Source organism: Fukomys damarensis, unplaced genomic scaffold (assembly GCF_012274545.1).
Source record: "Fukomys damarensis isolate Sample0158 unplaced genomic scaffold, DMR_v1.0_HiC HiC_scaffold_19, whole genome shotgun sequence".
Lineage (NCBI taxonomy): Eukaryota > Metazoa > Chordata > Mammalia > Rodentia > Bathyergidae > Fukomys > Fukomys damarensis.
The window spans coordinates 4,703,485-4,717,617 of NW_022900931.1; the positions used below are offsets into that span (position 1 = coordinate 4,703,485).

The window sequence follows — 14,133 nt, forward strand, 5'->3', positions numbered from 1 at the left end:
CATTTTTAATTTTTTAAAGGTCTGCAGGTATAGCTTAGTGCAAAGGTCCTGGGTTCAACCCTCAGTACTGCTAATAAATAAGAAAATAAAATGTGAGGCAAAAAGAGGCTCTCCCTCTCATCGTCATTAAAATGCACTGACCTGTTCTTCAATTCCCTGCTGTACTCAGCTGCTCCTTCCCACGCTCTGATCCTCCCAGCCACCAACGCCCTGAGCTGACACGCCCATGACCAGCTCCCCAGGCCGCCTCATCGGTGTCCCCTGCTCCTTGTACCAGTGTCTACCTCTGCCCCACGTCCCCTCCAGGTCCTTGTTCCTTGCTGGCCCAGCTTGGTGAACACTCGCTGAATGCCTGAGGCTCCTACCTGGGGGCTCCTGGGATCCCCCCACTCCATTGATAATGATGCTGATTTATTGAATCAATCAAGACCAGTATGAGTTTCCACTGAAAACCCAAGCTTCCCAGCCCCAAGATGCCGTCCTCTAGGAAGAACAGCGGGTCCTGCTGAGCTGGCTCCTGCCTGAGAGGGTCAGACGACCTGACTGCCGAAAGTCCCTTCCTTGTTTAAGTTCTCAGATTCTGCTGATTCTGCCAGAGCAGAGGGTAGTGGCCATGTGAGGTCACAGTTCCCCCAAGGCAGGTCGTAATGGGGGTCCGCCCAGAAGAATAGGACAGAGACTTTTACAAAGACAAAGAACCAGAGCAGGCCTGGGCAGCGTCTGCTCCTCAGCCCTGGGATACCCTGGGCTCCTGCTCCTCCTCCCAGCTGGCCTTTCGTCACCTGCTCCAAGGTATGGCTGTGCCTGTACAACAGGTCCAACAGTGCCCCAGCTGTGCACTCGCCACTGCAGATCACAGGAGTCCCCCTGCGAGTTCCAAGGGTGAGGGCTCAGGGCAGGGGCCAGTTCTGCCCCTTGTCACTTGCTGTCCTAGGCACAGATGAAGCAAGCCTTGGGCACACACCTGGGAACAGGACCAATCGAAGTCCCTGGGGGGTCATGCACCATGGCTGTCCTCAAAGAAGTGGCAGCCAGGAAGACGACGTTTTATCTCCGTCATTATTAACAGACAGCTCCTACCCAGGGAAAGGTGTTGAGGCAGGCTGGCCCTGAGCTGTCTTTTGAGAGCAGGGTTCCCAGCCTAGGCTCTACGGACACTTGGGGGATGGATAGGCCTGGCTGTCTGCTAGGCCAGAGTCCACCCTCCCTGGGCACTGCCATCCCAGGCTGTCTGCAGTTATTGCCACACCCTCCCCAAGGGCGGAGGGCTGGGGGTCACTAGCTTGGGTGGCATGGATTTGGCCCTCAGAGCCCTGAGCTGGAAGACATGGGTTCTTCGAGTCACACAGTGACAAAGCTGGGTTCAAATCCAAGCCTTTGTCAGAAGCCTGGTTTCTTTCCAGACACAGCTTGCCATCTTTAGTTGGTTCTGGGTTTTTTTTTGTTTGTTTTGCATCTCTCCATTGCTGTCCAAGTCATTCCAGACTGGCCACAGTCTTAGCGTGCTTCGTACAGAGAAGTTCTGTGCACCAGAAACTTCACGTAGGCTGCAGCAGGGCCGGAGTAGAGTACGAGGTCAGGGCGCCCTGCAGGCCACCCAGGGTCGCTCACCCTAAAGCATCAGGGCAGTCATTCGTGTGTCAGTACCCAGGGCTTTGTGACCTCTTGTGCCTTCCAGAGAGGGGACAGGGCCCTCTCCCTGCAGCAGTGCTCTCCAGCCTGTGCGTGGCCAGGAGCATCGGCCAGTTCTGGATCAGAACCCTGCAGCCCAGCACAGGGTGGGCCTGGTGCTCCCTCGTCCTTTACTGGAATAAACCATGGCACACCCTGACGCACACCATGTGGCGTCTCCCCAGCCTGTGTCCCTGGCATGGAAGCGCTGGGCTCATGCCACCATGTGCCGCGATGTGGCTTCCTGCTGTCAGCCAGGCCGTTCTGATCAAAGCGCGGCCGGGGTTTTAGTGGCTTTTATTTAATACTCAGAAATTCAAAGTAAATGTTGCTTCAAACAATTAAAAGGGTAATAAAATACTGGCACACAGAGGGGGAAAAGAGGATTCAGCTGTTTCTGGAATCAAATCATTCTTTGTTGCAACCAATTAGGACATCGTGGGGCCCTGGGCTCGGTGCTCACACGATATCGTGTGGGGTGGAGTCTGGGGCTGCAGGAGGACTTGCCAAGGTGGGGACAGCCGTAGAGCCGCCCCGAGGAGGCCGGCATGGGAGCTGTCTCAGGGTTGTCCAGGCTCAGCCCCTAGCACTGGACACAATGACCTTGACGTCACCTGGTTCCTGTGGGCCAGGCCCCGCTTCAGAAAAAAGTGAAAAAAAAAAAAATCACAAAAACGAGGCATCCGAGATGGAAGGAGGCTCTCAAGCTTCCCCAGACTAAGAACCCAGGGACGCTCAGAAGCCGTCACACGGCTGCTGGGACGCAGGGACTCCAGCATGCCCCGTGTAGGCAGGCCCAGGGCTCGGGGCGTCCGGCTGCAGAGCCTCCCATCTGGGTGACTTTTCTTTTTTTCAAGCCTGTGGGCACTCAGGGAAGGCACAGTGAAGCCCAGCTCCAGAGCTCCTGTCCAGGCGACGCCGTGCACACAGCCTCCTGCCACCCTAGTGTGAAGCCAGTGCCCAGTCACAGCTGCCCTGCTTGTTTTACGATCTGGGTGCTGTCTCACTGGGACAGAAGAATTTTCAGGGGACATGAGCTTGGGCCTGTGTTCATGGGACAGGAGCTGCCAGGACATCCGGATATCCACATGTCAGAATAGGACAGGGCTGTTTGCTTCTGTTGGAAACTGTGGCCTCCCTCCTCTGGGTGCCCCCTCCCCAGCCTGCCTGTGAACACGCAGGCCAGAAAGGTTCGGTGCGTGGAACCAAGGCAGCACAGAATGTTCTAGCCCTGAGTATTTTGTCACCGCGGCTCTCGAATGTCACCGCATCCCAAGGAGACTCTCTAATGCCGTTTTAATTATTTCTTGCTCCTGCTGGGAAACCACCTCCAACAGAATGGTTATTTGGAACCCTTCCCCAGCCTAGCAACAGCGGTAAGAGGAAGGATATTAAACTGTTTCTTCAAACTTCACGCTGGCATTCGATTTGCTATGAACAACTCATTCTGCAGCTCTGATCTATTGCGGGAAGGTGGGGATCGGAAAGACTGGAAAAGCCCATCTGGTCTCACTTCTGCGAATGCTGAGTGTGCAGGGCAGGGCTGGCCGTGCACGAGTCCCCAGGGGCCGGAGGGATCTGGGAGAATGTGGCAGGGACCGTCCACAGGGCAGGACACCGGAGAGCAGGGTCCACCAAGGAAGTGCAGCCGATGGAACCCATTTCTCTCCGGAGCCAAGGTGAGCCAGGGGTGAGCAGGCCACATGTGAGTGACAATATTTCTTTTTGCACGACACTCCAGAGGGAGATGCCACCTCACTCTGGGGACAGCGTGGTGAATACTTCACGTGTCCCCTTTTTGGGCTGAGTTGTGTCCTCCAAATTCGCAGGCTGAGGTCCCGGATCCCCAGTTGCATGTGCACTTGGAGATGGGTCTTCAGGGAGCTCACTGGGGGGTGAGGGCCTACGCATGGGTCTCACCACGGGAGGACCGGTGTCTTCTAAGAAAAGGTGAGGGCCAGACACAGGGTGAAGACTGTGAACCGGGGAAGAAGCTCGCCTAGAGGGAGCCTCGGCAAAAACCGGCCCCGCAGACCCCAGAGCTGCAAGCCACGAATTCTCGGCTAAAGCCGGCCGGCCTGCGGTGCTCTGCCACAAAGCCCTGGCGTAGTCTCTGCAGATGCGTCTGTCCCCACGAAGGGCCCCAAGCCATGTCCAGGACACCTTCACAGCCGGCTCCGGGCCCAGCCCCTGAGCCACATAAGAAACCAAGGCCTGCTCTCCACACCTGCTGCCTCCTTGGGCCGGGGGAGCCAGTCATCTTTTGTGCAAAAGATCAGTCAAAATAAGAGACACCCAAAAAGCTACAGGAGTGGAGAGGAAACTCAGGTCGTATCCACAGCTTCAGGGATTTGACAGGGAGGTTTTTTTAAACTAGAAAAACCTTTTCTAAAAAGGCCCTACTTCCAAGGAGGGCCCATCCCAGGGGAACCCCAGAGACAGGCAGGCAGAGTCCCTGAGGAGTCTGTGCCTACACAGCAGTGACAGCGACGGTGGCACTGGGCCGAGCGAGGACCTGAGGTTGCTAACTGCTCCATCACAGAGCACACCAGCAGGGCCCTGGGTCTGAGGCTGGGTCTGGTGGGGGCCGGGTTTTTTCTTTTTTTAGTTTTTGATCGAGACCAACAACAACTAACTCAGCAGCCTGGGAATTGGGGCCTCAAGCAGTGCATTTTCAAAGGCCCTGGCAGTCACAAGGAGAAGAGGTAAGGAACAACAACCAACTGGAACAGAAGCCCAGGGCCAGAAGCACAGACCCCGCTCCCGCTGCCCAGAAACCATCCCCGAAGTCATCCGCCGCTCCTGTCACTCCACGTTCTTGTACTTGGTGAAGAGGTTGTACAGCACCCTGAGGGTGGATTTGAGGTCCAGATTCACCACATCTGCAGAGAGAAACACAGACGGTGTTGGCGGGAGAAGAGAGGCCTTTGAGGCCCTCCGCCTATGGTTCAAGATCACAGAACATCACCTTGTCTCCCCACAGCCCGTAACTAATCACGAGAACAAGAAACAGTGGGCAGAGTCTGCTCCAAGTCAACCTTGACCTCCTAACCAAGCTCCTGTCCTCTCCTCCTGGTCTGTGGGTGAGGAGACCAAGATGGTAGCAGAGAACGGCTCGACCACATCACCTAGCTCCACGGGCGGGAGGCGGCCACCGTGCTCTCCATTGACCTGGGGCCCCCACCTCCCTGACACCCAGTGCAGGCAGTGAGACCGGAAGAGCAGTGGCCACTGAGGGCGGGCAGGGAAGGCCGGAGGCACTCTAGGGGTGTGAGGCCACAGTCCCCGCCCTCCCCTTACAGAGTCCACCCCCCGGCTCATTCACTGGGAAACCAGGAGCAGCAGCCCTGGGTCTGAACTTCAGAAAGTTTCAAGAGCCTTGCTGAAAAACAAAACACTGAAAATCCCACCAGACCCAGCCACCCACAGCACGCAGCACAGGGCTCCATCCTGGGACCCCATGACTCCAGCCCGTCCGCATGGGTCCCTCTGTGGTCCCCAAGGCCCCACCAGCTCCCTGGCTCTGACACTCAGCCCTGTGAACCACCGAGTTCCTCTTTCCTGGCCTGGGAGTCTCCTTAAGGGGACTTCCTGGGGAGGCAGGGACAGTGAGGTGACCCTGCCCCCACTCGTACCCACACAGAACACAAATGTGCCCAGGCCTTGCCCATGAGCGGAGCCTCTGCTGGGCCTCGGGGGACCTCAGGCAGCACCCAATGAACCTAAGGATGCCTCCCGCATCCTCCTAGAAGCACGGAGAGGCCCTTGGGCTCGGAGGTCTGCAGGCAGCAGCCTCGACCTGCGAGGTCAAGTGGCCGTTAAGGAAGCAGCACCGAAGCCGGGCTGGGCGGTGCATAACCGTCATCTCACACCGTGGAGGCTGAGGAGGGCGATGAACGGTCTGGGCCTGGAGCTCAGGGCCGGCCTGGGCACCACAGGGAGGGAAGCACTGGCAATGCCAGCCCTGCCAGTGAGCGCCTCTTGGTCCTTAAAACAGGGTCGGTGGAGCCCAAGCAGCAAGCCCAAGTCCCAGGCCTTCGGGAAGAGACACATCTAGATCACCAGACTCTTCCAGCCCTGGTCTCTCCCCTGCCATGCTGGGGCTGCCCAGGGGACCCGGCTAGGACCTTACCTTCAGGCCGAGCCTTGGGCTTCTTCAGCCCCCCGTCCAGCATCAGCTCGAAGGCGAAGGCCACATTGTGCACCTACCGAGGAGGAAGGAAGTCAGCACTGCGGCCCACAGTTCCACCCGGGCCTGCCGGCCGCCTGCTCCTTCCTTTTCGAAAGCAGGGTGATAGCCAGTGTGAAAGAGGAAGCCCAGGGTGGGGCACAGGGTGGGCACAGAGAGGTGCAAGTGCCAAGGTGACACACACTGCTAGACACCTGATCGGGGGCTGGGGATGGGAGGCAGAGGGCGCCCACCTGCCCTGGAGCACTGCAGCTGTGTGATGAGCAAGCAGCCATGGTGCTGTTTTACACACGGAGAAACTAAGGCTTTGGGAGCCACGTCCCTTGCAGAAACACCACCCTGTCCCTGCGGGGAGGGGACCAACCAACCAACCAACACAATAGGAGGACAGTGTTGGAACGGTCTTGCAGGCTCGGAGGAGTCAAGCAGCCCTCTTGCAACAGAGTTTTCATAATTTCAACGCAAGAGTCTGAAACGTGGATGACGGTTTTACTTAGAGTGTAATTTAATAATAAACCAGGAAAGCCGCTACCCCTTGGCCAGTGCAGCCCACCGTGTAACAAAGCAGCTTGGGGTGTTCAGAGAAGCAAAGAGTGGGACATTCTTCCAGCACCCCCAGCACACCGGACAGCTAGACACAGGGGTGCCATCCAGTGGGAGTACAGGCCGGCTGGGCTGCTGTGACCCCAAGTCCTGCCCAGGAGGGTCCAGGCCCTTCTGCTGGCAGGGTGGGCCGTGGGGACACAAGGCAGGATGCCAGATGCTCTGGTCTGCAGGACATGGAGCAGGGCCTGGGGTCAGGAGAGGCTGTGCCTGAGCCGGGGTGAGGGCAGGCTGAGCACTGAGCATAGATAAGGGGCAGGAGCCAGGGTGGGGGACGCAGAGGGTGCAAAGCACAGCCCCCCAAAGGGACAGGGGCAGCCAGCATCGGACATGACCCGAGCGTTGGGCACTGCCCTCGCTGCCCCTCCCAGCGCTGAAGGAGGTGGGTGTGATCACGCATTTCGCCGAGGGCACAGGGCGGAGACATGGGAGGGCAGCTGTAACCAGAAGAGCACAGGCAGGTGCAAGGCCGACACACAGTGAATCTGTGTCCGCAGTCCCGGCCTCCTGCCTCCTCCCCCTCGGCTCTGTGTCTCCCTCTAGCCAGCTGCCACCCGGGGATCCAATGCACAGGCTCATGTACCAGCACACACCTGCATGCAAAACAAGCTTTGGATAAAATGCAAACAGGCAGCAACTCAGAAGGCATAGTAAAACGGAACTTCTGCCCCGCTAAAAACTCAGGGTGCCCAGGGGGCTGTCCTCTGGGCCCTCTGAGAGCTCCTCAAGACCTGCAGGGTCCTTTCCCCAGCACGGAGAGGGCATGCGTGGAGGAGTCAGGCCCAGTGCCCCCCAGGCCAGGGCAGCCACGGACAAAGACTTGCACCCTTGTTTCAAAGGCACCAAAGCCATGCTGGGAGAAGACAGTGTCCCTGTTGGTTGCACAAAGCCTTGGAAAGAGACCCAGTTCCAGGGCTGCCTAAATCCACGGTTCTTGGCGGTGTCCCTGTTAACTGGAACAAAGGAAAGATCGCTCTAAAACAAGGCTGCTGCCTCCAGGCTCAATGGGGCTTGGGAACACGTGGACCTCTTGACCTAACCGTCCAGCCTCTGATTTCTAGGGTGTGGGTGGCACCTGACGGGTCCCACAGCCCACTCCTCCCAGGCACCGCACACCCTCTCTCCATCCCGCGCGGACTCCGCCACCGTGCCAAGACCAGGCTAATCTGTTCCAATTGCACACCTCAGCAGGCAGGGCGGGAGCGACATTTGGCCGTGAGCAGACAGGCTGCGCGGTGCCAGGAGCAAGCAGATTGGTAAACACTGGCCCCATTTTCTGCTGTTTCCCTGGCTGCCGCCTGCGTCTTCCATTGTCTGCTTCCTGACTCACGGGTCTAGCACTTAGGGGAAATTAAATGACAGATGCCGGTGAGTCCAAAGCCATCCAGACCAGCCCTGGCTGAGTTTTAAAGGTGAGGGGCTGGGGCCTGTGTCGCAGGCTCATTTTCAGAAGGCCCGGACAGGGACAGTGCTCAGGGCGGGGCGGGCACCCAGCCTCAAGGAACAACCCTCTCCGGGAAATTTCCCTAAGAACCCAACCACGGGAATGCAACATAGACACAGCACATAGAAACACATGCACACATGGAAAGCCAGTCCTCCGCATCTGTGGTCCACCCTGCAGACGAACCCCAGAGCTACTGGGAAACATTTGGAAAAATAATTGCTTCTGTACTCTGCAGGTACAGAGGTTCTTCTTGTCACGGCTCCCCGAGTAACGCAGGATAGCAATTACGCACACGCATTAGGTGTCGTGATTCTTCCAGAGCTGGCGTGCAGCGTGCTGGAGGGTGGGCATGGCTCCCGTGCCAACGCAGTGCCATCTTACCTAAGGGACCCAGCACCTGCGCATCTTGGTGCCTGGGACGTCCCTGGCCCAGACCCCGGCAGGTGCAGACAGCTGGCCACACCTACTTGAGTGGGGTGCGGGGGACACTGGCACAGAGCCGCCTGGGGGTACCTGGTGCCACCCCCGGAAATGGTATTCGGGAAGAACGTGTGTGCGGCGGGGAGGGTTGGACGTGCGGCGCATCTGACCACCGTGATTAAGGGTGTCAGGGGCTGTGGCGAAGACCCCAGGGAGGCAGTGGCCCGATAAACGCTGTGTACCACTGCCCCTGACCACAGCGAGTCGAGGTTCTGTCCGCTGAGTGGGCTCCGGGTTCTAAAGAGCACAGTGAGGCTGCAGAGAGAGCTGAGCGGTCACCTCGGCTGTGCCCTGGGTCACGCCCAGGGTTGGAGTTCCTAGTGGGACTGGGATTTGACCCAGGGCCTCTGCACTGAGCCACGTCCCCAACCCTGTTTTTGTTTTTTAATTTTTGAGACAAGGTCTTACTAAGTTGCCCTGGCTGGGCTCAAACGTGTGATCCTCCTGCCTCAGCCTCCCAGAGTGCTGGGATTACAGGCGTGCACCACTGCACCCAGCCCACACACGTACCTTCTGATCGAAGCTCTCTGGGGTCAGGTAGAAGTTATGGAGGGGAACAAAGTAGTCCTCCAGAAGGCCCATGAGCAGGACGAGGTACACACCATCTGCAAACTGCACAGAAACACCTGGTGATATTTCTGGGAGAGCATCCTGCACACACTCAAGACAGGGAGGAGATTTCACAACCCAACAAGCCACCTCCTGCAAGGAGGCGAGACCTGGAATCAAGGCCGGAGTCAAGGTCTCTGAGACTCAACTCCCAATCCACAAAGAACATGGAACGGAGGATGTCTCCAGGCCTCAAGGATGTTCTGTGGCCCATAGCAGTGCAAATGACCCATTCATGTGAGGGGCTGGGTCACCGAGCTGCCGTCATCAGCCACTCACTGACCAGATGGAACCCTGGAAAAGGGAGAGTGTTTCATCTACAAGCAACCACCCCCCCGGCACCCTCAACCACCCTAGTGGGCTGCTGATGGTATTTAAGGGAGAAGTCAGCCGGGCATTGTGGTACTATGATACACCGGTGCTCGTGGGAGGCTGAGGCAGGAGGATTGCAAGTTTGGCCCATCTTGGGCAACTTAACAAGAGCTTGCCTTAAAATAAAAAGGGCTGGGGATGTAACTCAATACAAAAGTCCTGGGTTCAATCCCTGGTAACCCCCACTCCCAACAAAAAAAGGAAAAGTCAGCTGGACATGGTGGTACACGCCTGAAATCCCAGCACTCAGGAGGCTGAGGCAGGAGGACTGCTTTGAGTTCAAGGCCAGACTGGGCTACTTAGTGAGTTCAAGCCCAGCTTGAATGACACAGCGAGACCCCGTCTCAAAGACAAAACAAAAATAGGACAAGGGCAGTCGCCAAAATCTGATACAAAAAGCCCTGGAGTAAAGCAATGTGTGAGCAGGTGGCTGTCCTTCTGGGGTCCCCCGGTCACTGAGTGATCTCAGCTGATGGGCAGAGCAGACTTTGCCTCCTTTCTGCACAAAAGAGGCTGTGGAGTAAATAAGGACAGAGGCGAATCCGACCTGAGACCCAGTGGCCCCCTGGCACGGATCTGAGGACTGCCAGGAGCCCAGGGCAGCACCGAGGGTGCGGACCTCCCCGGCCCACAGCACCTTCGCAGCTGGGAGTTTATCCCAAGGAAGGGCCGGGGCGCAGGTGGCTGTGCACAAAGTTGTCACTGTCCCCGCGCAGCAGCGTAGAGACGTCTGACCACACGAGGCCAGCCGCAGAGCGGTTAATCTAGACGGACAGGCTGAACAGGAGGGAAAGGGTCAGACAGCAACGCACAGGCACACACGCACTCCTCCTCCAAGAGAAGACGCCGGTAAAGAAGTTAGGAACCAAGAGCACGTTACAAGACAGCTGCACCGTGTGATCCACTGTCATTTGAGAAACACATTTATGCTCATAAAACACCGCAGGACAGAAGCATCCAGCCATCCCCGTACTTAGTCCTGCCTGGGAGTCTGGAGGGGACTCGTCTGCAGGAGAGGGGAAAGGATCCGCTCTTTGCCCAGCAGGCTTCGGGGCTGTTGTGCCACGGATGAGCCGCAACGCTAGAAAAATGCTGCGAATAATATCAACGCGTTGGCTGACAACGCAGGAATCAACACGCACGTCAGAAAGCAGACCACTCGGCTTCCACAGGCAGACCTGCTGCCCACACAACGCGGAAGGGCGAGGGTCTCCCCAAAACCCCGGGGATGGGATTATGGATGGCTTTTATTGGTTTTGCTTATCTGCATTTTCAGACGTTTCCCCAACGAGCCCGAATTACTTTTTTAATTAGCAAAGCAAATGAGAGAAATTAAAAAAAAGGAAAGGAGTAAAAGAACCCACCCAGGGGCTTAAGAAGGATCAGCTCTGCATTGGAGAAGCCTGCACCGCGAATGGCAGACTCCAAATTCAAGCACCCAGCTAATCCGGGGGAAATTATATTTTGTCTTCAATGCTCACCAAGTGCTTGAAAAACATATTTTTATCATGCCATTTTAGCTACGGGAAGAAGGGTTTGTTTTTTGTTTTTTTTTTTTTTTTTTTTTTTTTTTTTGGTCTTTTGAGCCAGGGTCTCACTATGTAGTTGAGACTGACCTGGAACGAACTATGTAGCCCAGGTTGATCTCGAACTCACAGTGCTCCTCCTACCTCAGCCTCCCGAGTGCTGGGATTACAGGTGTGCCCACCACGCCCGGCTCAGAAGGTCTATTTTATACCCCTGACCGCAAAAGGCCGGTCTGCAGATTCACCACGAGATATTTATTTAGCATTGGTTCAACACAGGCCCGGGGCTGACGGTGAGGGCTCCACCATGGAAGCAGAGAGGACAGCAGTTCCAGGCACAGGCACCATACATGCAAAGGCCCTGAGGTGGCTGGAGGCAGAGCCCTGAAAGGGGTTAGGGGTTGAAGTGTGTCTCCCACAGATACGATGGAGCCCTGATCCTCAGACCTGTGAATGCGACCTCTCTGGAAACAGGCGATCAGCTTGTGAAGAAGTTACTACAGCAGGCTCTGGTCCAACACAGCCCGGTCCTTATAAGACGCCCAGAAATGGGCCCATGGGAGAGATTCTGACCCCACGAAATGGCCCTGTCAGCCCGAAGCACCGCGTACCTGGGTCTCCAGCTCTGTCACCTCCAAATTCAGCTTGTTCAGGTGCTTGTTCACAAACGTGATGAGCGACTGTCAAGGCAAAGCGGGAGCTGTCAGGGGCCACCGTCCACCCCGCCGGGTGCAGTGGACACTCCGGCCCCTGCTTTGGGAAGCGTGTCCGGAGTCACCTCTGTCAGCTAAGACAAAGGGCCCGGGATGACAAAGGAAGGGTGGCCCCAGCCATGCCCGGCACATCTTGCCTTGGCGTCATCTCAGGGCTTCGGGATGCTCGGTCCACTCTTACCTGGTACCAAGGGACCCTGGCTCCTCTCTGGCAAAAGTCTGAAATTTGCCCCCTGTAATTTCTCAGCAATCAAACCCAACTTGAATGGAAACCCAGTTCCGCCTCGTCCACCCTGCCTCTGCTGTGACGTCATTTCTTATCCATTCTGTCTGGGTTCACTGAGCCACTAGCACAATGCCTGGTGCTGGGGACATCAAGACAGGAAGAGAGAGCCCCGTCGGAGAGCCCTGCAGTCTCCCGGTGGTGGGGACAAGGACACCAAGGGACAGAGCCCTGCACAGGAAACCAGCACCGCAGGAAGCTTCCTGGGCACAGACAGGAGAGGAACACAGACCTCGGCACTGTCCTAGGCCGGGAGGGAGGTGGGGGTGGCTGAGCAGTCCCCCAGGCCCAGGTGCATCTGACTGGCTGGAAGTGACTGGGGAGGGTTGCTGGGGAGGTGACAGTGCCCCTGCCTTCACTCCGGGACACAGGGAGCCAACACTGCAACTTGCCAAGGAGGATGAGGGAGGGCAGGCCGGAAGCCGGAGCCGTAAGGCAAATGAAAGGAACTGCTGCCTTCCCATTCCTGCCCCAAAAGCCATTTGCAAAAGACGGCATCCTGTCTCCTGGAAGGTGCAAGCTGCCCTTGGCCCACCGTGTCTAATGCTAGGGCCACGCACAGCGCGTTTATCTGCGTTTATCTGTGTTTATCTGCACAGCGCCGCTGAGGTGGTGATGTGGCCGCCCTCGCCTGGCAGACAGAGTAACAGGCTGGAGTAGGCGAGGGGCTCAGATTAGACTCTTCCTCCCATGCAAGTCCACTAGGCTGGTTCTGTCAGGGTCCCGGGGCTGGGAGGGGTGGAGGTGGGCTGCAGGGCCCTACGCCGCAGGTCCAAGACACGGCAGCCAGGAAGGCCTGGAAGGCTCAGGCCAGAGGACCACGGGGACTGCTGAGCTCACTGAGTGAACCTGGATGGGCCTTTCCGAGAGTGGGGTTCCGTAGGAACATCACAGGCACCGCCCCAGAGGAAGAGGCGAGCCCACTCCCCACAGCAGGCTTAGTAAGCACTGCTACAAGCTCCTGCCGGGGGAACCACGGCGCTGCACAGCCCGATGGCACCCTGTACCACCAGGTGCCCCTCCCCGAGGTCACAAGCAGGCACAGTGGCTGCTCTGGGTCCCCAGAAGGAGGGGAAGAGATCCCTGCGGGGCCCGAACTCCTTTGGGGAAACAATCCTGCCGGGCGAAGGGCCGGGAGGGCCTGGTAGCTCCCTCCAGGACTCCAGAGGCGCGAAAGTCCCCAACAGGAAACAGGCCAAGTGCGGCACAGGGCGTCTGCGCCCACGGGCGGCTTGTTTACTGGGCAGCTGCGAGTGCGGCTTGGCGGTAATGAGGCTGGTGACAGCCAGCAGGTTGACATGCTTAGAAACATTTCCACATCGACAAAGGCCTCGGGTGAAGTCGGAATGCACTGCCACGAACTGCCTGCCACTCTGGGGCTCATAATGCGCCTCAGAGAGAACAGGGAGGGCAGGGAGCCACCCAGGGAGCGGGGACAGAGTTCAAAGGTGCTAATTTTACACACTGTGGTTGCATTTCCAACTGTAATTAACTTCAGTCCATGTGGCAAACGTCTCGGCGATCCAAACATCCCCCCTCCTCCACAGGCGGGCACCAGGGCAGCGGAAAGCTAAGCAGGGGACGAGGAGACCTGGAGGGGACACAGCCTCCACTTCCTTACCTTCTTCACCACGGTCAGCTTGTCCGGGGCGTGGTCAAAGAGCGTGTCGAAGGCGTCCCGCTCTGCAGGACATGCGAAGAGACGAGGCAGGGCTCACGGGCAGCCGGGGACCAGCCAGCTCTGGTCCCTGGGTGTGTGGCCCCTGAGCCCATACCTGCCAGCGCCCTGACATGGCGAAGCCGGGAGCCGTATGCCCAGACCGACACAAAGGCTGGGAGAGAAGCCGCTACAGCAGAGGCAGCTCGGGCAGCATGTGGCCACATGCCTGGGCACACCACACCTCACCGTGCCCTGTCTTCCCGGGAACCTCCTTGTGAATCTGAACCCCCATAAATGCTGCCCCACTGCTCCCAATGCAGGCAGCCAGAGCTCCCCTGCTCACTTGCCCACTCTCCTGTACCCGTCCCACCTCCTCCCCAGCAATCACAGCCCTTAAGGTACACCTGGACCGCTTCTCTTCTCACTCCCAAGCCCACTAAACCCCCAAAGGCTTCTCTTCTCTCTTGGTCTAAAGCCCGTCCTCTCTCCCATAGTCCCTGGACTGTAACAGGCTCAGCATGGTCCTCTCAGCGATCACCCTCAAATCCAGAACACACCTGCCCCAGGGCCTTTGCACCTG

General features: G+C 57.7%; 1 protein-coding gene across 2 annotated transcripts in view; it reads right to left on the reverse strand.

Annotated features, from left to right (window-relative positions):
- Positions 1–1,199: 1,199 nt before the first annotated feature.
- Parvb (parvin beta) overlaps positions 1,200–14,133 on the reverse strand; it is a 77,210-nt gene continuing 64,276 nt past the window's right edge. For both annotated transcript variants that reach the window (XM_010634497.3, XM_019208981.1), the window contains exons 9-13: positions 13,515–13,576; positions 11,509–11,577; positions 8,901–9,002; positions 5,804–5,876; positions 1,200–4,553 (exon numbers count right to left, since the gene is read on the reverse strand). In XM_010634497.3, coding sequence (XP_010632799.2) covers positions 4,477–4,553; positions 5,804–5,876; positions 8,901–9,002; positions 11,509–11,577; positions 13,515–13,576 — 383 coding nt within the window. In that variant the 3' untranslated portion in view covers positions 1,200–4,476. The remainder of the gene's footprint in view (positions 4,554–5,803; positions 5,877–8,900; positions 9,003–11,508; positions 11,578–13,514; positions 13,577–14,133) is intronic.